Source organism: Cricetulus griseus, chromosome 8, assembly GCF_003668045.3.
Source record: "Cricetulus griseus strain 17A/GY chromosome 8, alternate assembly CriGri-PICRH-1.0, whole genome shotgun sequence".
In the NCBI taxonomy this organism is placed as follows: Eukaryota; Metazoa; Chordata; class Mammalia; order Rodentia; family Cricetidae; genus Cricetulus; species Cricetulus griseus.
The window spans coordinates 74814078-74836847 of record NC_048601.1 but is presented as its reverse complement, the minus strand read 5'-3'; the positions used below and the strand labels follow the sequence as shown (position 1 = coordinate 74836847).

Genomic DNA, 22770 nt, shown 5'->3' with positions numbered 1-22770 from the left:
TAAGCTGGTGACGTGTCCCTGCGGATTCCTTCCTACACGGAGAACAGGTGTGCCTTTAGAATACAGATGCTCCATCCCGACACCACCACTTTCTCTGAAAAGACATAAAAGTTGACAAGTAGATGACACTGGGGGACACTGGTTTCCTGAAGGACAGAGAGAGCAGGTTCAGATCCTGACATGGAATAGCCTCCTGAAAACAGTGAGAGACTGGAAACTCTTAGCAGATGGATGGACAATCTGAGAATAGTCGAGGGTCCCCCATGAAATGGAGGGGGCCCCTCTCAGCCCAGGTGGGGTACAACAACCTGCCAGGGTGTTTGGAGGAGCTAGGGCCACCTGCTGGGGTGGCCAAGTTCAGTCATTTTTATCAGTGTGTGACTTCAGGGAGGTCTGCCACACTGGCCAAAGCCTCCCAAGTTCCCTAAACCAACATCTTTCACTGTGCCTCCAAGGTGGGTGCTATTATTATCCCCATTTTGCAGGAGAGGAAACTGAGGCTTGGAGAGATGGTGATCCAGGCTGTGAGAGCCTAGGCCTGCTGACTTCCAAACACAGCCCTTAACCATGCTCTTCATTGCCACCTAACGACTGAGTCTTTTTTTTTTTTTTTTTTTTTTTTTTTTTTTTGGTTTTTCGAGACAGGGTTTCTTTGTGGCTTTGGAGGCACTGTCCTGGAACTAGCTCTTGTAGATTAGGCTGGCCTCGAACTCACAGACATCCACCTGCCTCTGCCTCCCAAGTGCTGGGATTAAAGGTGTGAGCCACCAACGCCCGGCACGACTGAGTCTTAACCATGCTCTTCATTGCCACCTAACGACTGAGTCTCCAGTGAGGCAGGAGTCACACTCACCTCCTCCTTTCCTCTCTGCAGGTCCGGACCCTGGTGGCTGACTTTTCCATTGTTTTCTCCATCTTGCTGTTCTGCGGAATTGATGCCTGTTTTGGCCTGCAAACCCCTAAGCTGCATGTGCCTAATGTCATCAAGGTTTGCTCCTTGTCCTGGGCAGTCACTCTGCCTACTTCCTATTTGCAAACTTCTTTGTGCTCATCAGACTTTCCCCTCTCAGCCAAGAGACCTATGTGTACTCTAGCCCTTTGTGTATTCCTCCCAGAGGTGATCATTTGAGAGGTGGGTGAGGACATGTCACCATAATATAGGGCTGTGGACCTTTAGAGTGGGAAAGGCTCTAGAATCTTCCCTCCAAGCCAGCAGAAGCCTCAGGTTCTATCAGGGGCTTTCTGATCCTCTGACTGTGGCAGTCTACAAACCGGGCCAACTGAGATCTGTCCAAGGTGATCCCTTAGAATGATCATCCCCAAAGTGTGACCCCTGTACTAGTGTCATGTTGTTCTGGGGGAGCATCCTCATGGCTTTCTGCTCCTTCATGGGGCTTCCCTGGTATGTGACTGTCATGGTCATCTCCAGCACCCACATCGACAGCCTCAAGATGGAGACAGAGATCAGTGCCCCAGGGGAGCAGTCACAAGTTCCTGTGGGTCAGGTAGGAAGGAGCTTAAAAATGGAGATTCTCTGTCAGGCATAGTGGTGCATACTTTTAATCCCAGCAATGGGGAGGCAGAGACAGGCAGATTTTTGTGAGTTTGAGGCCAGTGTGGTTTACATAGTGAGTTCCTGGACAGACAAGGCTATATAGTAAGATCTTGTCTTAATTAAGAAAAAAAGGAAGGAAGGAAGGAAGGGAGGGAGGGAGGGAGGGAGGGAGGGAGGGAGGGAGGAAGAGAAGAGAAGAGAAGAGAAGAGAAGAGAAGAGAAGAGAAGAGAAGAGAAGAGAAGGAGAAAAAATATTCTTTTGTTTGTGGAGACAGGGTTTCTCTGTGTAGCCTGGCTCTCCTGGAACTCACTCTGTAGACTAGGATGACCTCAAATTCAGAGATCTGCCTGCCTCTGTCTGCCTAGTTCTGGGATTAAAGCTTGGCCTCAAAATATAATTAAAAAGGAAAAAAAATAAATTATCCATCCAGAAACTGATGATTTTCTTACAGCTAAGTGCAATCCCTCCCAAATGCACCAACTATCTAACCAAAGCAGGGAATACACATCTAGAACCTGCCTTTGAAGTCGAGTTAGCCTTAAAATAATAGCACTGGTTTCTGGAAGTCTGGAAGTTGAGGGGACAGCTCCACGAGTAAGACCCTTTGCTCTGAAAATGGGAGCATCTGAGTTTGAACCTCCAGCACCCACAGCAAAAGCCAGGCATGGCTTGCATACCAGCAAGCCAGCATCAGAGGGTGAGACGCACTGAGCCTGGGTGCCCATTGGTCAACCAGCTTAGCCAAAATGGTGAGCTGTCAGTCAGAGAGAGTGAATCACAGCAATGAGGGCTGAGCAACAGAGGAAGATGTCTGATACATGCTGCTCTGGGTTTGCGTGCTCATGTGCATACCACACACACACACACACACACACACACACACACACACACACACACCTACCTCTTTCTCTTAAATGTCCACCTCTATATAGATTCTCTTTCTCTCTCTCTCTCTCTCTCTCTCTCTCTCTCTCTCTCTCTCTCTCTCTCTCTCTCTCGGTTTTTTGAGACAGGGTTTCTCTGTAGCTTTGGAACCTTCCCTGGAACTCGCTCTGTAGACCAGGCCTCAAACTCACAGAGATCTGCCTGCCTCCGCTCCACCACCGCCCTGCACAAATTCTTAGCATGCAAGTCTGAACTGATATTTGACTTTACAGACATCCCTCAGAACTCCTTAGGCAGATGGCTCTGCAGGGGTTTTTTCTCTTGGACCACCAAGCAGCTCCCACACCAAGACAGAGGCTTCTTATTAGTTATGAATGCTTGGCCTTATCTTAGCTCTTATTTCTTTCTAGCTCTTATAACATAAATTATCCTGTTTCTCTTTTTCTATGTTTTGCCTTGGGGTTTTTTACCTTTCTGTCTTTCTGTCTGTCCTATTTCATTGCTTCTCGTGTTTGGCTGGCTGATGACTGCCTGGCTTCTGGCCCTGGGAGTGTCCCTCTCTTTCTCCCTCATTGTTCTCCTCCTCCTTCTCCTCCTCCTCTTCTTCTTCCTCCTCCTCCTCCTCTCTCCCCACCAGCCCCACCTATCTCTCTCCTGCCTGGCTATTAGCCATTCAGCTTTTTATTAGATCAATCAGGTGCCTTAGGCAGGCAAGGGAAAACAAATGCAACACATCTTTACATAATTAAACAGGTGCAGCACAAAGAAATGTAACAGATCCTTATATCATTAACAAAGGCAGCAGAAACAAATGTAACTCGTCTTTGCCTACTTAAAATAATAGTCCACAACACTAGGCCCATCAGATACTCCCCTTGCTTTGTTCTGTCAGGCCTCATTTCTGCCATTTGCCTCTGGTCCTTGCCCTCCGGTTCCCCCCAGGGTGTTGCAGCCTGTTTAGTTCTGTGTAGCCCCAATGTGTCTGAGCTCCGTCCCGTGCCCACCTGCCTCTGTGACTCTCTTTGAGGTTGCAGGTTCCTAGCATCTTTAAGGGGGAAATACTGTAGCTGAAAAGTACCTCCAGGTGGGGAAGGAGAAGTGATGGGAAGGTGGGGACACAGGCAAGTGTCTGGGACAAGGGAGAGGGGAACCGGCCTCTCCACTTCCTCCACTCAGCCCACACGGCCTGACCGAGGCTGGTTTGTTGCCCCCTTTGGGAAGAACCCTTGGTGGGTGTACCCTGCGAGCATCCTGCCTGCCCTGCTGGTGACCATCCTGATCTTCATGGACCAGCAGATTACCGCTGTCATTGTCAACCGGAAGGAGAACAAGCTGAAGGTAAGGCTGAGTCAGGAGCAGAGTTGGGGAGATAGAGGAAGAAATTCTTCCTTTCATACTTTGAGAAGATAAGTCCCAGTTTGGTGTTGTTAGGTGAGAGACACATGCCCTTGAACAGGACCAAGATGACTCCATCTAAGAACCAGGTGCAAGCCCAGGATGGGTCTTGGACACAAGCTCCCTGTACACCTCAAAATGTCTTTCTGGCTTGTGCCTCCTGACAGTTAAACTTGGGATCCTCACACATGCCGATGGGTATAGGCCTAAAATCAGGAGGCAGAGGGATTTCCTCAGCCCCATGCTTCCTAGAGCTCCCCTTCCTGCCTTTGGGTCTGAGAAGACTCAGGTCACCACTGACTGCCCCTCCTAGTCTGGACCACTCTTGGCTGGGGTCCCTTACTAAAGAACAACAGAGAGCCTGTGGCCAATGGGCATGAGCTCTTCTCCCAGAGACCAAACTCAGGGCCTTGCCAAGCGTGAGAATCCCTCTTCTCCACACCTGTGTCCCTGGCTCAATTTTATTTTTTAGACAAAGTAGCAACTAAAGCCACTTTTGGGGATGATGAGGCCCAAACACCTAAGTCCTCAGGGTGAGTGTTTTAGTGGGGCAGCCCCCTCAGAATACACTTTGGAAGGCAGGGGGAGCACTTGAACCATAATCCACAAAATGGTTCCTTTGGGAAGGATAAGGTTCCCAGAAGCCTCTCCTGTCCCACTGTCCTGCAGAAGGCTGCGGGCTACCATCTGGACCTGTTCTGGGTGGGCATCCTTATGGCCCTGTGCTCCTTCACGGGACTCCCCTGGTATGTGGCTGCCACAGTCATCTCCATCGCCCACATCGACAGCCTCAAGATGGAGACAGAGACCAGTGCTCCCGGGGAGCAGCCCCAGTTCCTGGGAGTCAGGTAGGACAGAGCAGGCACCAGCCACTTGACCGGGAGTAGACATTGTAGGGGAAGGGAAGGTGTTTTTCCTCGAGGTATGTGGACATTCTCTGTGACCACTGAAACCACAGCCTGGAGGAAAGACAGGTAAAAATTCAACTCTATCAGTTCTTTTGTTGTTGTTTTTCGAGACAGAGTTTCTCTGTGTAGCCCTGGCTGTCCTGGAACTCACTTTGTGGACCAGGCTGGCCTTGAACTCACTTTGTGGACCAGGTTGGCCTTGAACTCACTTTGTGGACCAGGCTGGCCTTGAACTCACAGAGATCCGCCTGCCTCTGCGTCCTGAGTACTGGGATTAAAGGCGTACACCACCACCCCTTGGTCAATTCTAAATGATTCTTTTTTTTTTTTAAGTAGTCCCCAGTATGAACACACACACACACACACACACACACACACACACACACACACACACACACACATTCTAGAGCCGTGGTTCTCAACCTTCCTAATGCTGTGATCCTTTAATACAGTTCCTCATGTCGTGGTGAACCCCCTCCAACTATAAAATTATTCCATTGCTACATCATAACTGTAATTTTGCTACTGTTATGGATTGTAACGTTAATATCTGGTCCTAACCCTCAGATAGAGAACCACTGCTCTAGTCTCACCCATGGACAGTGGTCCTTTTCTTGCCCCTCCCTCTGTCTTTCCTCAAGACCCTCTAGAGGTCTCCCCATTGGTTCACATCCTGCTTAGCCACCATACCTCCTGAGAGCCTTCCTGGACCCAGCCAGGATTCCAGTCTGTAGCCTTGGCTTGTCACTTCTGTTCTCCTTGACTCTCCATTCCTGCCCCATGTCAGATCACAAACTGTTTCATGCGCCAAAGCTCCAAGGTCCATGCCAGACACTGGTGTTCTCTAAAATGGCTTCCCTAGGAACTTCCTGTGTCCTTAGGACACACAGACTTCCTGGGCATGCCTTGAGGGAGACTTTTTGCTTGGTTGCAGTGCTCAAGATCGGCCAGGGTCCTTTCTCAGTCCACTCCCTGGACCTATGCAATCTGCCCAGAGCCAACAGCTCCAGTCTGGGTTGTTCCAAGTCCTTTTTGCACCTGGCCCTGCTGCTTCCTCTACCAGCAGTCAGACTCCTTCCCCATATCTTCATCCACTGTGATTCCCAGGGTTAGGAACTTAACACTGAAGCAGAGCACTAAGCACTTTAAAACCTCCCAATAGCATTGTTGTCATTATCTTGACTATAGTTAGCTCAGGGTGTTCATGGCCTTGCCTAATGCCCACATGGAAGTAGCAGAGCCAAGAGCTGACCGAAGTCCAACTCAAGCTCAAGCCCCCAGCTGTTAGGCACTACACCGAACAACTTCCCTGACACTCCTCAAAATGCCCTGACCTAGGTCAGGTGCTCCCTGCCTTTTCCAGCCAAGTCTGGACCTTGAGCTGCAAGGCAGAGCCCAATTAAGCAGCCCCTCAAGTCCATAGTGTTGGATATAATAAGCTTCAAGTTCAACAGAAGAGTTGAAGGGGCTGGGAATGGCCACTGAGTATCTTCCAGGTCACTGCTGACTGTGTGCTTATCTCCACCAGGGAGCAGAGAGTGACTGGCATCATGGTCTTCATCCTGACAGGCATCTCCGTCTTCCTGGCTCCTATCCTAAAGGTGAGGCTCTACCCATCCATCACCCACCAAGCCCAAGGGCCACTGGCCTGCAGGCCACAAGAAAGGCAAGATGTGAACAGGCCATAGTGGTTATTTCATCATTCACCATTTTCTGTGACTTTACAGGGTCTGTCTGTTATCATTATTGTTGTCATGTCTGCTCTGCCCCGCCCCTTCCAAGGGCCACTGTCACCTTTCTGGGAAGCATTCTTCTCCAGGGAAGTTTGCAGTGTTCTGTTCCTACTTAGTTAAAGATCTCCAGAGCTGGGCAGTCCACATTGCCATGGTTTGGGCTCACTCCAGATCTTCTTGCTTTGCCCATTTTCTGAATGTAAACTTTGCATAGAGGAACCCTAAGCTGTGCAAAACCAATCTCCACTTCTCCATGTTGGGTATCTTGGGCACACTAGCAACTTTTCCCTGGATTTTTGAAACCTTTCTTACTCACTTCCCAGAAGCTAGAGGACACTATAGCAGGGCTGCATTCAAGGCTATATCCTTCAGGAGATCCACTTTCCAGTCAGGAATGAGGTAATCCTGACAGGCCTCACTGCTCTCTTCTCTGCCACATCCAATTGTCTATTAATGGTCCATTCCCCCATCAATAGCCACAGAAGATTCTCGTGTGTGTGTGCATTTGTATGCGTGTGTGCATGTGTGTGGGTGGGTGTGCATTTGTGTGCCTGTGTGCATTTGGGTACACATGTGTGTTTGTGTGCACATGTGTATATGTGAATGAGTGTGGAGACCACCCATGGAAACCAGAAGTGTCAGATTCTCCTCGAGTTTGTGAGCCACCCAACATGGGTGCTGAGAACTGAACCCAGGTTCTCTGCAAGAACAGTATGTGTTCTTAACTCCTGAGCCATCTCTATGGTTTCTCTAATTTTTTTTTTTTTTGAGACAGGGTCTCTCACTGAATCTGGAGCTCACAAATTTGGCTAGACTGGCCAGAAAGCCAAGGGTTTCTCTGGTCTCTACCTCCACAGTGCTGGGGTAACAAATATGTCCCTCCACACTTGGCCTTTTCACTGGGGTTGGGGTTTAAACTCAGGACCTTGTGTTTTGTGTGGCAAGCACTTTACTGAAGGAGCCATCTCTGCCACTCCTTTCTTATTAAACTCAGTCCACTTTTGTTGTCACGCCCTCCTCCCTCCTTTTAGTCTCTTAAATCAGCCGATTTTGAGGTGACCTTGCAATGAACAGAGTCAACAGCCAGATGTGCACGATTCACTCACTGACAAGTGTTTCTGGCTTGAAAATGGATGCTGGGCACATGTGAGTAGTGGGTGTGCTGCTGGGTCCTTAAAGGAACGTCTCCATTGTGTGTGCAGGTGGGAAGGTATTTCTCATTTATTTTACAGTGGTTCTTTGCTCGTCAGTGAGACGGTTCATTGAGTAAGGGTACCTGCTGCTGAGGCTGCCAATCTGAGTTTGATGCCCTGAACCATATGGTAGAAGGAGAGAACCAACTCTTGAAGGCTATCCTCTGACCTTCATACATGCTCAGTGGCCTGCACACAAGAATACACACACACACACACACACACACACACACACACACACACACACACACACACACACACACAACACACACACACACACACACACACACACACACACACACACACACACACACACACAGTCAATCAATAAATGTAAAAAATAAACCGAGACTGGAGAGCTGGCTCAGTGGTTAAGAGCATTGGTTGCTCTTGCAGAGGACCTGGGTTTGGTTGCCAGCACCCACATAGCAGCTCACAAACATCTGTAACTCCAGTTTCAGAGGATCTGACACCCTCTTGTGGCCTCAGTGGGCACCAGGTATACATGTTGTGTACACATTTGCATGTGAGCAAAAAACTAATACACGTAAAGTAAAAATAAATCTGTTTTGCAATGAGCATATTATGTTTTTAAATTTGACTAAATGGATACATGTAAAATAAAGCACACTTTTAAGATACAGGCTGATGGCACAGCCTGTAACTTGGGAAAACGATGCAAAGAGTTACAAGTTCAAGGCCAGCCTGTGCTACAGAGTGAGTTCAGTGCTGGCCTAGACACAAAATAAACCGTGCAGTGAAGACTGGGGGAACAGAGCAGTGTTAGAATGCCTGCCAGCACATGCAAGGCCCAGCGGAAACAGCAGTGGTAGAGTGCTCCCCTGGCACAGGCAAACGAAGGACCACTTTTATGCTCCTGGGGATGGAACTCAGGGTCTCGTGAATGCCAGACAGTGCTCTGCCATTGAGCTATATCCCCAGACCATTTTGCTTGTACATTTTTACGTGTGTGTGTGTGTGTGTGTGTGTGTGTGTGTGTGTGTGTGTGTGTGTTCGAGCATGCACTCATGCACATGCACATGCATGGTGTGTGGTGTGGTGTGTGATGTGTGGATGTCAGAACACAACTTGTGGTTCTCTCTTGCCACCTGTATGTCCTGGGGATTGAACTTGGATCGTTAGGCTCAGCAACAGGAGACTGTATTTACTGAGCATTTCCCTGGCCCCAATGTATGTTTTAAATGTCCAAGGAATATTCACTTTTCTGAAAAGGGCTCCAAAGAACCATTGGTGTCTGTCCTGATGCTGTTTGAAAAGTTGTTTGTTACAAAAAATCAAAATAAACAAACAAAAAACCAACAACAACAACAAAAAACCCCAGTAGTCTAAAAAGAGTGTGATTTAGTGACCAAAGGTTCCTCCCATCACTTTGCAGAGAGCAGCTCCCATCTCCCAGAGCCAGTCTCAGACTCCAGTCCAGCTGTGGGTGTGCTCAGCAGTCTAGACATCCCACATCAGCTTTTTTCTGTGTTTAAACTGACCATAAAGCAGCTAGAAAATTCTACCGTGACCTCTGTCCTTCCATTCCATTTACAAATGTGATCTATTCTTTTATTGGGCACATTTATTACATCCTATATACAATGGCTAGTATTTTGTGCTTATAATTTTGACATCTGATTTTGCTCTAACATTGTCTATGTTCTTAGTCTAGGGCATCAGGCCCATAGTATAAAGAAAAGAATTGAAATAAGGATTAGGGTGGAGCTGAGTGGCAACTTGCTTACCTAGCACAGGTGAGGAACTGGGTTCTGTCCGCAGTGGAGGATCAGGACCATAAATCATAGGGTTTGAGCATATCCAGGTGTACACCTTCTTATAAGTAAAGAATCTGGGGAGGTGGCTCAGTAGTTAAGAGAGCTTGCTGCTCTCCCAGTGACTTGAGTTTGCATCCCAGCACCCACAACAGGCAGTCCATAACTACCTATAACTCCAATTCCAGGGAATCCAACTCCCCACTTCTGGCCTCCGAGGACACCCGCACACATGTGGCATACACTCACACACATATAAAAATTAAAAATAGGATTCTTTTGAAAATAGGATTTCAAAAGAATTAAGTTTTTTCCAGCTAGTACTGAACAACTGCATCTCTCACAAGAGCCACAAAACTGGGGCCTGAGAGAGTGCTACCCCAAGAAGCAGAAGTGCAAGCTGGGGTGCTGCTGACATGAGACCCTGCAACTGTGAGAAGGCAACCACGAATGTGGTGCCCTGAGGTTGTATCAGGAACTTCCTGGTGCTCTGGGTGCTGTGTTTTCCAAATTCTAGGGCTGTAGTTCAGCTAGTAGAATGCTTGCTGAGTGTACTCAAACCCTTGGGTTCCATTCTCATTCTATCACAGCACTGCAGGAACCAGGTACAGCCAGGCAATGGTGACCACGCCTTTAATCCCAGCACTCAGGTGGCAGAGGCAGGCAGATCTCTGTGAGTTCGAGGCCATCCTGGTCTACAAGAGCTAGTTCCAGGACAGCCGCCAAAGTCACAGAGAAACCCTGTCTCAAAACCCACCCCCCCCAAAAAAAAAACAAAAAAAGAAAAGAAAAAAGAAACGAGGTACAGTTTGATATCTAATGGCATATTCCTCTCATCTCTTTGTTTTCTTGATTTTGATTACTTTTTAAAAAAGATTTACTTATTATGTACACAATGTTGTCTGCATGTATCCCTGCAGACCAGAAGAGGGCACAGGATCTCATTACAGATAATTGTGAACCATCATGGGGTTGCTGGGAATTGAACTCGGAACCTCTGGAAGAGCAGCCAGTGCTCTTAACCTCTGAGCCATCTCTCCAGCCCCTTGATTACTCTTTTATGTTTCCATTTTTATTTTATTTTATTTTTGGTTTTTTCAAGACAGGGTTTCTCTGTGTAGCTTTGGAGCCTATCCTGGCTCTGTAGACCAGGCTGGCCTCGAACTCACAGAGATCTGCCTGTCTCTGCCTCCCGAGTGCTGGGATTAAAGGCATGTGCCACCAATGCCTGGCCTGATTACATTTTTAAAGACTTATTTTTAGCCAGGAGTTGGTGGCGCACACCTTCAATCCCAGCACTCAGGAGGCAGAGGCAGGTGGATCTCTGTGAGTTTGAGGCCAGCCTGGTCTCCAGAGAGAGTGCCAGGATAGGCTCCAAAGCTATACAGAGAAACCCTGTCTCAAAAAAAAAAAAGACTTATTTTTATTTATGTGCATGTCTGTGTGAGTGTATGCCATGTTGTTTGGGCACCATCAGAAGCCACAGGAGGGCATTGGAGCATCCTGGAGCTGGAATTATAGGTGGTTGTGAGCCACCAAATGTGGGTGCTGAGAATAGAACTCAAGTTCTCTGGAAGAGCAGCAAGCACTCTAAATCACTGAGCCACCTCTGCAGCACATGGCCCTTGTTCTTTTACTTTTAAAAATAGTGTCTCACTATGTAATCCTGAGTGGCCTGGAGCCTGAGATATGGACCAGGTCAGTCTCAAACTTCCTATAGTTCTTCTGTCCCAGCCTCTTAAGTGCTGGGATCACAAAGATGAGCCATGCCAGGCTTTAATCCTAGCACTTGGGAAGCAGAGGCAGGTGAATCTCTGTGAGTTCAAGCCCAGCCTAGGCTATAGAGTGAGTTCCAGGACAGCCAGGGCTACACAGAGAAACCCTGTCTTAAAAAAATAAAACAAACAAACAACAAAAACCCCAACAAAACAAACAATAACAATAAAGGAGGCACAAAGACAAGCCACAATACTGGCTTATTTTTATTTAAAATTTTCTTTCAATTGCTGCCATACTGAAAATGCAGTTTTCACAATGTTAACATATTGAGTTTTTATGTTGTTTTATAGTTAAGACATTTCCTCACAAGCCATGTGTTAGCAGGAAAGTGCAAGGAACATCTAAATCCTTTTTTAACGTTTAGCTCAAATGCCTTGGGATTGGAGTTTACAACACCTAGATCCAACTCTTTCTTAGTGCTTAAAAGTCAACAGTCTAATGTAAAAGAGAGCACTAGCTTGCTTGGATGTTTTGACACTCTTTTCCTTTAAAGATTTATTTTACTTTTAAAAATTGTGTGTAATTGTGTCTCTGTGTGGGTATGTGCACATGAATGCAGGTGCCAGTGGAGGCCAGAAGAGGGCATGAGATTCCCCCAGAGTTGGAGTTACAGGTGGTTGTGAGCCACTAATGTGGGTGCTGGTGCTCTTAACTGCAAACTATCCCTCCAGTCACTGCTCAGCATTCTTAAATGGCACCTATGTTAGGCAACCATATTGGTACCAAACTTTGTGCTTTCCAAACTGTTCTCCCAGGCCCACCTAAGAGCAGGCAGGTTCTGGTTCAGCTTGCCAGGGTTCCCAGCCCCATCAGTGGCTGTCAGCTGAGGCAGACGTGGGAAGGATCTGGTAGGATTGAGTTGCACTCAGTCTGTGCACCTTTCCCTGGTGCTGGAAGGGGTAACCCCCATCATATGGGTTCTGAGTGGCCCCGAGAGCAACCAGTCCTGAAAAGCAGCTGCACACTGGCTTTGCTACCCAAGCAGGAAGAGGAGTGCTGTTCTTCCCTCATGGACCCCTCACATCCTCTGGCTTCAGATCTGCTCTTGGACCCTCAGCTCCTCCAAAGTCCAGCCTCTGTGGTTGGCTAATGTCACTGTCAATCACCAAATAGCCAAGTGCCCCCCCCAACCCAAACCTCTGTTCTCATTTCAGTATATTCCCATGCCAGTGCTCTATGGGGTCTTCCTCTACATGGGCGTAGCCTCCCTGAATGGCATCCAGGTAAGATTTTATCCTCCCCAGGCTAAGGTGACCTAGAGTCAGAATTTCCTGTCTGATACCAGGACTCTAAATGCTTGCTGTCCCGACTCTATAAAAGAATAATGGTAATTGCTTCCTCCATTGACTGTGCCAACAAAATGACTGTCCTAGGTACTTCACAGGTATCATATTATCTATGTAATTAGGTCCTTGGATCCCCATTTTACAGATGGAGAAGCTGAGGCAGATGAAGCTAACATTGATGAACCTTTTCTCCCCTCTTTCCTAAAGTTACTCTACAAAAGAAAAGATTTTGTCTCATTCTGACACACTGAGGTCAGGGTCCCTGGGCAGTTTGTGCTGCAGTTAAGTTAGTTGCTTTTTCCTTAATTATGGACTGCTTTCACATTGCTCCAGGCTATTCCCTTTATCTGGTGCCCTACCCTATGTTATTTTTTAAGATTTTTTTTTTTTTTGGTTTTTCGAGACAAGGTTTCTCTGTGTACCTTTGGAGCCTATCCTGGCACTTGCTCTGGAGACCAAGCTGGCCTCGAACTCATAGAGATCCACCTGCCTCTGCCTCCAGAGTGCTGGGATTAAAGGATTTATGTATTTATTATGTATACAATGTTCTCCCTGAATGTATGCCTGCAGGCCAGAAGAGGGCACCAGATCTCATCATTACAGAGGGTTGTGAGCCACCATGTGGTTGCTGGGAATTAATCTCAGGACTTGTAACCTCTGAGCCATCTCTCCAGCTCCCTACCCTGTGTTATACATGCCTAGATCCTGATAGCCTGTCATGACCAGGAGTCATCTCTCCCAGGCCCTACCAGATCACCACTTCCCCTAGTCCTGTAGCCTCTGGCCCAGGAGCATGACTTCTCAGTTGAGTCCTATGCCATATTCTTGCCAGTTCTGGGAACGCTGTAAGCTTTTCCTCATGCCAGCCAAGCACCAGCCAGACCACGCCTTCCTTCGCCACGTGCCCCTTCGCCGGATCCACCTGTTCACCCTGGTGCAGATTCTCTGCCTGGCACTGCTCTGGATCCTCAAGTCAACCATGGCTGCCATCATCTTCCCAGTCATGGTGAGGAGGGCGTGGGCTCCTTAGCAGACTGGGCAGTGCAGTGCCACCAGAAGGTTCAGGGCCAGTGAGCAGAGAAGAGTGCCAGAGTAACAGGACCCTGCAGGAACAGCCATATGCTGAGTCCAGAGCAAAAGTCATCAGCCTCCCCTGGTGGGCAAATGGGATGGGGGTGGGATTGGAGAAAAAAGACAAAGCAGAAAGCCAAGTTCCTCATGTTGAACTTCAAGCTGGCTGGAAATGGAAGTATAATAGTAAGATTTCCATTGTGTAAAATCACTGCATTTGAAAAGATGAATGGATCATGACAGGCAGAGACCAGACTCCTCGATTCAAGAACTTGAAAATGTATAATGGGCAGGGTGGCACTGGCTGTAATCCCAGAACTAGTGATGCTGTTATCTCAGAGGCTCGCTGGCTAATTAGTCTCGGGGACATTGAGATGGCTGCAAAGACACTAGCCACAAATGGCCCCTGAACTCAACTAACTGAGGAGAAAACACAAGCTCACAGTTTTCTCTGAGCTCCCACAAAACCAGCCTTTTGCCCATCTTCCCACCCCAGATCCTGGGCCTTATCATTGTTCGAAGGCTCCTGGACTTGATTTTCTCCCAGCACGACCTGGCCTGGATTGACAACATCCTCCCAGAGAAGGAGAAACAGGAGCCAGACAAGAAGAAGAAGAGAAGGAAAGGGGCCCATGAAAACACTGACGAGGAGGTGGGGACAGTGAGCAGCCTGGGCAGAGGGCAGAGACTGGGAGACTCTCCACTTCTGGCAGGGTGAGGGGTGGCTTTTTGGGTGGCCTGCAACAGTACCTGACACAGGAGGGATGTCATCTGTGTTGGTCTTGGGTGCTGAGACCCCCATCTGTTCCTGGGAATATCCTCAGAGTAGTACAAGCTGGTGAGCTTCCCTGCCTAGGAACAGGTGATGGCCACACCCACCCTCCCATTACTGTGGGTTCCCAGGACCATTTTCAACAGCAAGGTAAGCACCTGGCAGAAGAACAGGCTCCAACAGGAAGGCAGTTAGAAGGAGGATCTGCAGAGAAAGGAGCAGGCCTGGGGGAGGGGGGTCCAGTGGGAATTCACAACAAGCCTAACTCCAGGTGGTGGTCCTGGTAGCAAGCTTGCCTTGGGCCTGCTGGAAGGTGTTAGGGATGGAAGAGAGAGAAGCACACATGCTCACTTAAGGCAGAATGACCACCTGGTTGCCCCATCTGCCCTTCTCCTTGTCCTGTCCCTGCTTCTTTTGCATCTCAGCCCTAAAACTGTCAGGGACTCAAGAGCCAAGGAGTTAGTCCAGACTGTATAGTAAATCTCAAAACATTAGGTAGAAAGATTTTCTGATTCAAGCCCTCATTACAAATGATGATAATTGTTCCCCAAAGGGAACAAAACCTCCCAAGATGTATATATAGCCAACTGTCTGAGTAAATTAAGGAAACCATTCCTACTTTGATCTTGCCCTCTCCTGATACCATGCCCTGTCTCCCCCATTTGACTCAAGCCCATAACCTTCATCCACCCTATTCTAGGGCTCTCACCCTTTGCAAATGGAGATTGTTCACAGCGAAATCATTGCCAGCTGGGGAACACTGCTTAAGCCCGTCTTTAACTGTGGTGGCTTCCTCATCCTTAGTTGCTGTCCTCTTTCAGGAGGAGAGAGCCCTCAAATTAATTTCATGTGCTTTTTTTGGCAAAAAAAAATAAATTTCTAAAACCAAAGAAGTGTTCTGGGGCTGGGGTTATAGTTCCGTTGGTAGGGCACTCACCTAGCATGCATGAAGCTCTGGGTTCGATTTCTAGTGCCTTATTAACCAGCCATGGGCATGTATACAACACTTAGGAGGTGGAGACAGGAGGATCCCAACTTCAAGGGCATCCCCAGGCATATGGTGTGCTTGAGGCAGTCTGTGGAGGAAGGGGAAAAAATGCAAGGAAGGAAGGTTAGAGTCCAGTTGTCTTAAGATTTATCATTGTTTAAAATTGTGTATGTATGTGTCAGTGTGTAGGTGTGTGGGTATGTGCATATGAGTGCCTGTGCAGGCCGGAAAAGAGCGTTAGATCCCTGGAGCTGCAGTTACAGGTGATTGTGAGTTGCCCAATGTGCAGGCTGGGAACCAAACTCCAGTCTTCTATACGTGCATCTGGAGCTCGTAACTGCTGAACTGTCTCTCCAGCCCTGCCCTCCATCAAGTGTCTTTTATGGACAAAAGCTTTTTCTCTTTGGTTTCTTCAGTAAACATCTGAGATATTCCCATGTGTCAGGAATTACTCCAGGCCTGAGAGAAAACACTTCCACATTTTATGGTGCATATACTCAGCGGAAGGATGCGATTGGAGTCACAGAAACTCATTTTAAAAGCGCCTTTATGACAGTGCCACTATAGTGTGAGTCACTCACAGTGACTGCCTACATGGCAGATTAAACTGTTCCGAATGACATTCCTGGTTGAATACCTGCTTGTCTCCTGGGTCTCTAGAACCGTGGGTTACTGTGCCACAGTGCCTCCGTGGGCCGAGTGTTTGCTGCAGCCCCTCACTACTTGGTCTGAGTGAGAAGAGAATGGTGGCTGACACTGTGTGTGTGTGCATCTTCTGTCTCGAAGAGGAAGCCCGAGCAGTTGTGTTGGTGTTTATCTGTTTTCCCACTGTTTTTCTCCAGCCCCAGTTCCTTCCTCCCTCAGTTATAAAGATCCCTATGGAAAGTGTCCCATCTGATCCCCAAAACGGTATCCAGGGCATTGCCAGTAAGTAAAACACCTGCTGCCTCTCCCTTCCCACTCACTGCCAACCTTCCCCCTGCTCCCCTAACGGACTTTGCCTTGTAGCTTGGTGGTGTAATTGCTTTAGATGCGGAGAACTCCTGGGCTAGGGAGAAATAAAAGTGACTGACCAAGAGCATAGGAACTCCACACATATGGAGACCCCACACACACACACACACACACACACACACACAAAAGAGCATCCTCCAATCTTCACTTTAGACAAGACCGCCATTCCTAACTTTCCTTTGGACCCTGTGGCTCTCCTGGTCTTCCTGTTCATGGTTTTAGAACATACCAGTCCAAATGTGGCCCCTGAGCCTCCCACCTTTTCCTGGGATCATGATGATTGAGAGCTGCAGTCAGGGCTAAGCGTTCCCAGTGGGCTAAGAGAGCTCACTGGGTGACTCCAGACTTTGAACCTGTGAAAGCCACAGGTGCCTGCCACTGCTGACGAGGAGGTTGCTTAGGAAGGATCCTTCCTTCCTAGATCCTTCACAGCCTCTAATCCTTCCCTAGTGATAGACACCTGTCCTTGGAGTCTTCTGGAAGATAAAAATGGAGCCCTGATCCTGGGGCTCCTATTGTAGGACGTGTTGCTCTCCTCAAAGGCCAGCTCTGGGTGGCCAGCACATCCTCAGGGGTCCTTGAAGACTTTCCGTCCTAGCACAAGGGTCACTTCAGGTTCCTTCCTCTCCTGACACACTTTCTGTCATCCTCTTTAGTGTTTGCCCTCCCCATGTCTCACACTCCTTCCTAACCCGCTATGAGTCCCCTGTATGAAGGATTGAGCCTGAAGCCACCCATCTCTGTGAGGCCCTGGTATTCCTCGTGTGCAGCACGAGGACTGTAGGAGTGAGGAGCATGCTGGAGAGCTAGAATGTTCCCCTGTGCCCTACTGGACCTGCTCACAGCTGGCATTTCCATCTCGCTCCAGGAAAAAGGTCTTCCAGTTGGAGTTATTCATTCTGACTCTTCCTTCAGTGGCTCAGAACTGGATCGAAGGTAAGAAAGCTACTGGGCAGTTTTCTTTGTCATGTGCATGCATATGGGGTTGTTGACTGGGCCATAAAGAACTTCTCAGTAGGTACACTCATAAAGAAATGACTCCCTCCCCAGCAGCCATCAGCTGCCAGTAGCTTCCCAGCTAAGGGTGGGGCCTCATGTGAGCGAGACTCCTGAGTATCAGATCAGAGTCTAAGCAGTGACTGGAGGCTTGAGGGACTAGGCCAGCTTTGCTGGCCCGCCACTGGGAGACAGGTGGTGAGCAATCTGCTTAGAGAGCAAGTATAATGAATGTGTTCTCATTGACTCCAACATGGTTACAACGCACAAGGGAACTCGGCTCTAGAAAAGGAACTTACTGCAAAACATTGCATAGAATACTGTAAGTAAACACAGAAAACAACATAGAGGATGGTGAAACGTGGCTTAATTATCTGTTACCGAATGCCTGTGTGGATGGGCACAAAGAATTAAAACACAGGTACTCTAGGAACAGTGGGGTTAGTTATCACAGGTCAGAGAAAGGATGGAGGAAAGAGAACTAGAAAGTAGAGATAGAAACATCCAGGCAAAGGACTAGGGTGGTATCCCAGTGGCTATGGCTTGCCTAGCATGTAGAAATCCCTGTTCAGTCCCCAAAACTTTATGAAACCAAGAATGGTGGTACATGACTGTAATCAGTGCCAGGAGCAAAGCCAGGGGATCAAGAGGGTTTTTTGTTTGTTTGTTTGTTTGTTTGTTTTTTGGGGTTTTCAAGACAGGGTTTCTCTGTGTAGCTTTGGAGGCTGTCCTGGCACTTGCTCTGGAGACCAGCCTGGCCTCGAACTCACAGAGATCCACCTGCCTCTGCCTCCTGAGTGCTGGGATTAAAGGTGTGCGCCACCAATGCCCGGCTGGGGATCAAGAGTTTAAGGCCATCATTTGCTATGGGGCAAGTTAAGGACAGCCTGGGTTATGAGACCCTGTCTCAAAAAAAAAAAAAAAAAGGTTTGTTTTTTTTTTTTTTCTTTTTTCAGGGAAGTATTCAAGGCTCAGATGCCAGGAGCCCTCACACCAATGCAATGCCTTGGTGTTCTTGATGAGGTGCCATGCATGAAGAGAGGCTTGCCTATAGTAGGTCCTGGATGTAACTCAAGCTGCTTGGGTGTCACAGTGTGAGGGTGTAGAGGCCAGAAAGGACATCAGTTCCTCCAGAACTGGAGTTACGGGTGGTTAGGAGCCACCAACATGGGTGCAAGAGCACTCCCGTGCTCTTTAACACGGAGTCCTCTCCCCACAGAATAAATTCAACAAGAAATACGCAATAAATTAAAACAAGAAAAGCTTACACTAAATCAGATCTCTATCTCATCTGCAGGCAAGAGCCTAGACCAAGAAAGAGAACTTTTTAAAAACCTGTTAAATTACACAGAGCCTGGCATTGGTGGCACACGCCTTTAATCCCAGCACTCGAGAGGCAGAGGCAGGCGGATCTCTGTAAGTTCGAGGCCAGCCTGGTCTACAAGAGCGAGTGCCAGGATAGGCTCCAAAGCTACACAGAGAAACCCTGTCTCGAAAAACCAAAAAATTTAAAAAAATTACACAGAGCCACAGAACAAGTCCATAAATGCAGAGAATTTGGTTAGCTAGAGAAGGTGCTTGCCATATGCACTAGTATTTTCCCAAATCTCTGAAAGTAAAAGAGGACTTCTCTCCAGAGAGGAAAGAGCTCAGTGACAGGACTTGGCTGGACATAGATGAAGCCTCAAAGCTGGAGGGATGGGGACTGAGGAGTGGGGGAGGGGCTGGTTGGATTGGGGTCAGGAAGGATGGGCTAGCTAAAGAGATTGGGGCTGTTGAGATGGCTCTCAGGTTAATTTCACCAACAGCTTTTACAGAGGACCCAAGTGTGGTTCCTAGCGTGGCAGGTTGAAACCACCTGTCATTCCAGTTCTGGGGGATCTGAGGCCCTCTTCTGGACTCCCAGACACCAGGCACACATGTAGTGTAGAGACATACATGTAGACAAACACTTACATACATCAAAATAAAATTTTTAAAACCTGGGGGCTGGAGAGAGGACTCAGTGGTTGAGAGCACTGGCTGTTCTTCCAGTGTTCCCAGGTTCAATTTCCAGGACCTACATGCAGCCCACAACTGTCTATAACTCCTGTTCCAGGGAATCTAACACTGTTATACCAATGCACATAAAATAAAGTTAAATAAGTTTTTTAAAAATGTTTTTAAAAACCTGCCAGGCATGAGGCACCATACTCAGAGTTGTAGGGGAACTTGCAGACGTAGGCACAGCACCATGTGTGAGAACACACATGAGCACACGTAAAGGTTGGTGATCTCAGCAGCCTTATCCAGGACAGGAAGACCTGCCTGATGCACAGACTGGGCCAGAGCAGAGGAGGAAAGGCCAGTCCAGGTCATAGGAAAAGGCCCAAGGCAACGTTCAAACCAGGTGGGCTCTGTCTGCCAGGCCATGGAGTCTGGATGCTGTCCTTTGAACAGTGAGAACGGAACAGTCAGATCTATGATTCAGAAAGTTATCTCTGGCAGCCATTTGGATAGGTGAAAATAGGCTGGGACCAGTTCAGTGATGACAGCTGAAAGCCCAGCAGATAGAGGACACTTGGGTCAAGGATGCAATAAGCTCATGACTCTAAGAGGCAAAAGCAGGAGAATCAGGAATTTAAGATCCATTCTTAGCTACAAGGCAAGTTGAAGGCTACATGAGACCCTGTATCAAAAAACAAAACAAAAAGGCCAGCAAGATGATCCACAGTAGGTAAAGGCATTTGCCACCAAACCTGGTGATCTGTCTTCAAATAAATGGTGTCCCACACCTTTAATCCCAGCATTTGGGAGGCAGCAGTGGGCATGTCTCTGAGTTCAAGGTCAGCCTGATCCACACAGCATTACCCTTCTGGAAAAAAAAAATAAAATAAAATAGAACAGGATCTGAGCCAGGCAGTGGTGGCACACACCTTCAATCCCAGCACTTGAGAGGCAGAGGCAGGAGGATCTCTGTGAGTTCAAAGTAAGCCTGGTCACAAAGTGAGTTCAAGGACAGCCAGAGCTACACAGAGAAACCCTGTCTTGAAAAACCAACCAACCAACCAAGCAAACCATGATTGGAGTTTAATCCCTGAAACCTACACAGTGGAAGGAGAAAGTCAACTCCTGCATCGCCCTCTGATAGCCACTCTTATACCCCCACCAAACACCCATAGGTAAATGTAATAATTTTTCTGGGACAGGCTCTCATTTAAGTAGCCCAGATTGGTCTTGAACTCAGATCTGAGTGCTACCTGGCTTGTAAACTTTTTTCTTTAAAAAGCTTGCGGGCGTATAGTGCACAGACATACACGCAGAAAATAGCCACACACATTAAAAAAATATTTTTAAGTTGATAAGCAATGACAGAACTTTTCCATTAGAGCCCTGTTCTGTGGCTGGTGCTGAACAAACCCAAGACTGGATATTAATTCTTTATTCCCAATTTGTCTTACTCAGCATCACCCTGCACTTCAAAATCTCTTGTCCGGCTTCACCTGCTTTCAGTTACTCACCGAGTCCAGTCTTCATGGTGCCGCAGGTGAAGATAGAGATGGAATCTGACCTTGACTTCACAGACAATGAGGACTATGGGAGAGAGGTGGGCGGGGAGACTACCCTCTAGCACAGGGCTGCTCTCCCAGGCTGGGGACAGCATGCAAGCTGGCCCAGGCTTCATCCAGAGTGTGTGTCAAGCCCTTCACTTGTTTCCTTACCCACTGACCCGACAGACAACTGAAGACTTATCTGTGACGTCCAAGCTCTACTCTTCCCTTTGCAGTTATTAAAACATCTAAAACAGAACCACGTGGCTTTAAATGCCCAGCATAGATACAATCTTTCTTCTGAAATGAACAAACGTGTTTTCCCAAGTTACCAGTAAGATAAGTGGGCAGTGTTGGACTCATATTTAAAGTATCTAGTGACTTAGCATCTTCTATTTAAAGTATTTACCAATTTAGTCTTTTAAAAGATAAACTGAAATCGAAATAACTTGAAGGTCTGAGTGTGCTCTGAAGGTTTGCACATTAAGAAATGGCTGAGAATCATTTTGCTTCATTCTGCTTGAAGTTGAGTCCTCTGTACAGTGGGCCTGGCTCTGGAAGTGTGGCTGGTCTGTCAACACATTGAAAGGTCAGTTCCAAAATTACTAATGGAAGAACCCATGTACTAGTGGATTGTTTTTGTTTGAGATCGGAGCTCACTAAGTACCCTCAGCTGTCCTGGAACTCCCCATGTAGACAAGGCTGGCTCAGGACTCAAGAGGGCCACCTGTCTCTGGGATTGATTAAAGAGGTGCACCTCAACTGGTTCTGAGTGGATTGTTTAAGACAAAATAGTGCTCGTTAACTGAACTCTAAAACCACATTAGGTCAACCAAATGACTTGTTAAGCTCATAACCTGGAGTCCATTTTTTGATGAATCTGAATAGGTGGCCCCACCCCTTCCATATACAATTTTTGCAATTGCTAAGGCCCATATTTCTTTTCTTTCTTTTTTGGGGGGTTTTTCGGGAGACAGGGTTTCTCTGTGTAGCTTTGGAGCCTAACACTCGCTCTGTAGACCTGGCCTCGAACTCACAGAGATTCTCCTGCCTCTGCCTCCCAAGTGCTGGGGTAAGGCCCAAATTTCTAATTTCATGAACACTGCCTGTTAGGCAGCTAATGTTTGTAATCAAACTAGTATGTTATACAGTGGTTGGAAGAAACACCATCCCAACTTGAGGTAAGACTGCCCAGCTCTTCATTGATACAAACCCTTTCCAAGATAAAGTTGCTTATCTTTCTCTGCAACAATCCTGGGAGAGCCAACAACATACAAGTTTCAAAGTTTCACTGGTCTGTAATAGCACTCTATCCAGAATAAACTGTAGCATTTTTACAGACTCAGAGGTAAGCATGCTTCATTAATCAAACGAGCTGGGAAACCAGCTTTTAAAATTTTAGTGTAAATTGATCCATGTAATTTTTACCTTAAGTATCACTTGTATTTTGTATATACATGAACATTTTAACCTCAGTAGACTTTAACATGTTGGCATATTACTTCTCCATTCACTTAAATTTTTTTCCATTTCTAATGTAAACAGCACTTCAATAAAATTTAATTGTCTGCTTATGTTTAATAACTGAAGGGCATCAACAGTCATGTCCAATAGAATGTATCATACTTGACTTATAAAAATATCCCCAGCAAGGGAGCTGGAGAGTTGGCTCAGTGGTTAAGGGCACTTGCTGCTTTTCCAGGAGATCTAAGGCCCTTTTCTGGCCTCCACAAGTACTGTGTATACACGGCACATACATACATACATGCAGACAAACACTCAATACACATTCAAACAAACAAACCCACAAGGGTAAAGAGTAAAGCCACTGGCAGAAGAATGAGAGAGAAATAGGTCAACAGTGCATGGTTCACCCTTCTCATTCTGCC

General features: G+C 47.4%; 1 protein-coding gene across 1 annotated transcript in view; it reads left to right on the top strand.

Annotated features, from left to right (window-relative positions):
• The window catches only part of Slc4a5 (solute carrier family 4 member 5), a 79769-nt gene extending 57392 nt beyond the window's left edge, over positions 1-22377 (top strand). Inside the window, exons 17-26 of the mRNA XM_035448956.1 lie at positions 875-988; positions 3618-3779; positions 4506-4684; positions 6273-6345; positions 12379-12447; positions 13343-13516; positions 14078-14242; positions 16184-16268; positions 17224-17291; positions 20796-22377. Of these exons, the coding sequence (XP_035304847.1) occupies positions 875-988; positions 3618-3779; positions 4506-4684; positions 6273-6345; positions 12379-12447; positions 13343-13516; positions 14078-14242; positions 16184-16268; positions 17224-17258 (1056 nt within the window). The 3' untranslated portion in view covers positions 17259-17291; positions 20796-22377. The remainder of the gene's footprint in view (positions 1-874; positions 989-3617; positions 3780-4505; positions 4685-6272; positions 6346-12378; positions 12448-13342; positions 13517-14077; positions 14243-16183; positions 16269-17223; positions 17292-20795) is intronic.
• Positions 22378-22770: the final 393 nt, after the last annotated feature.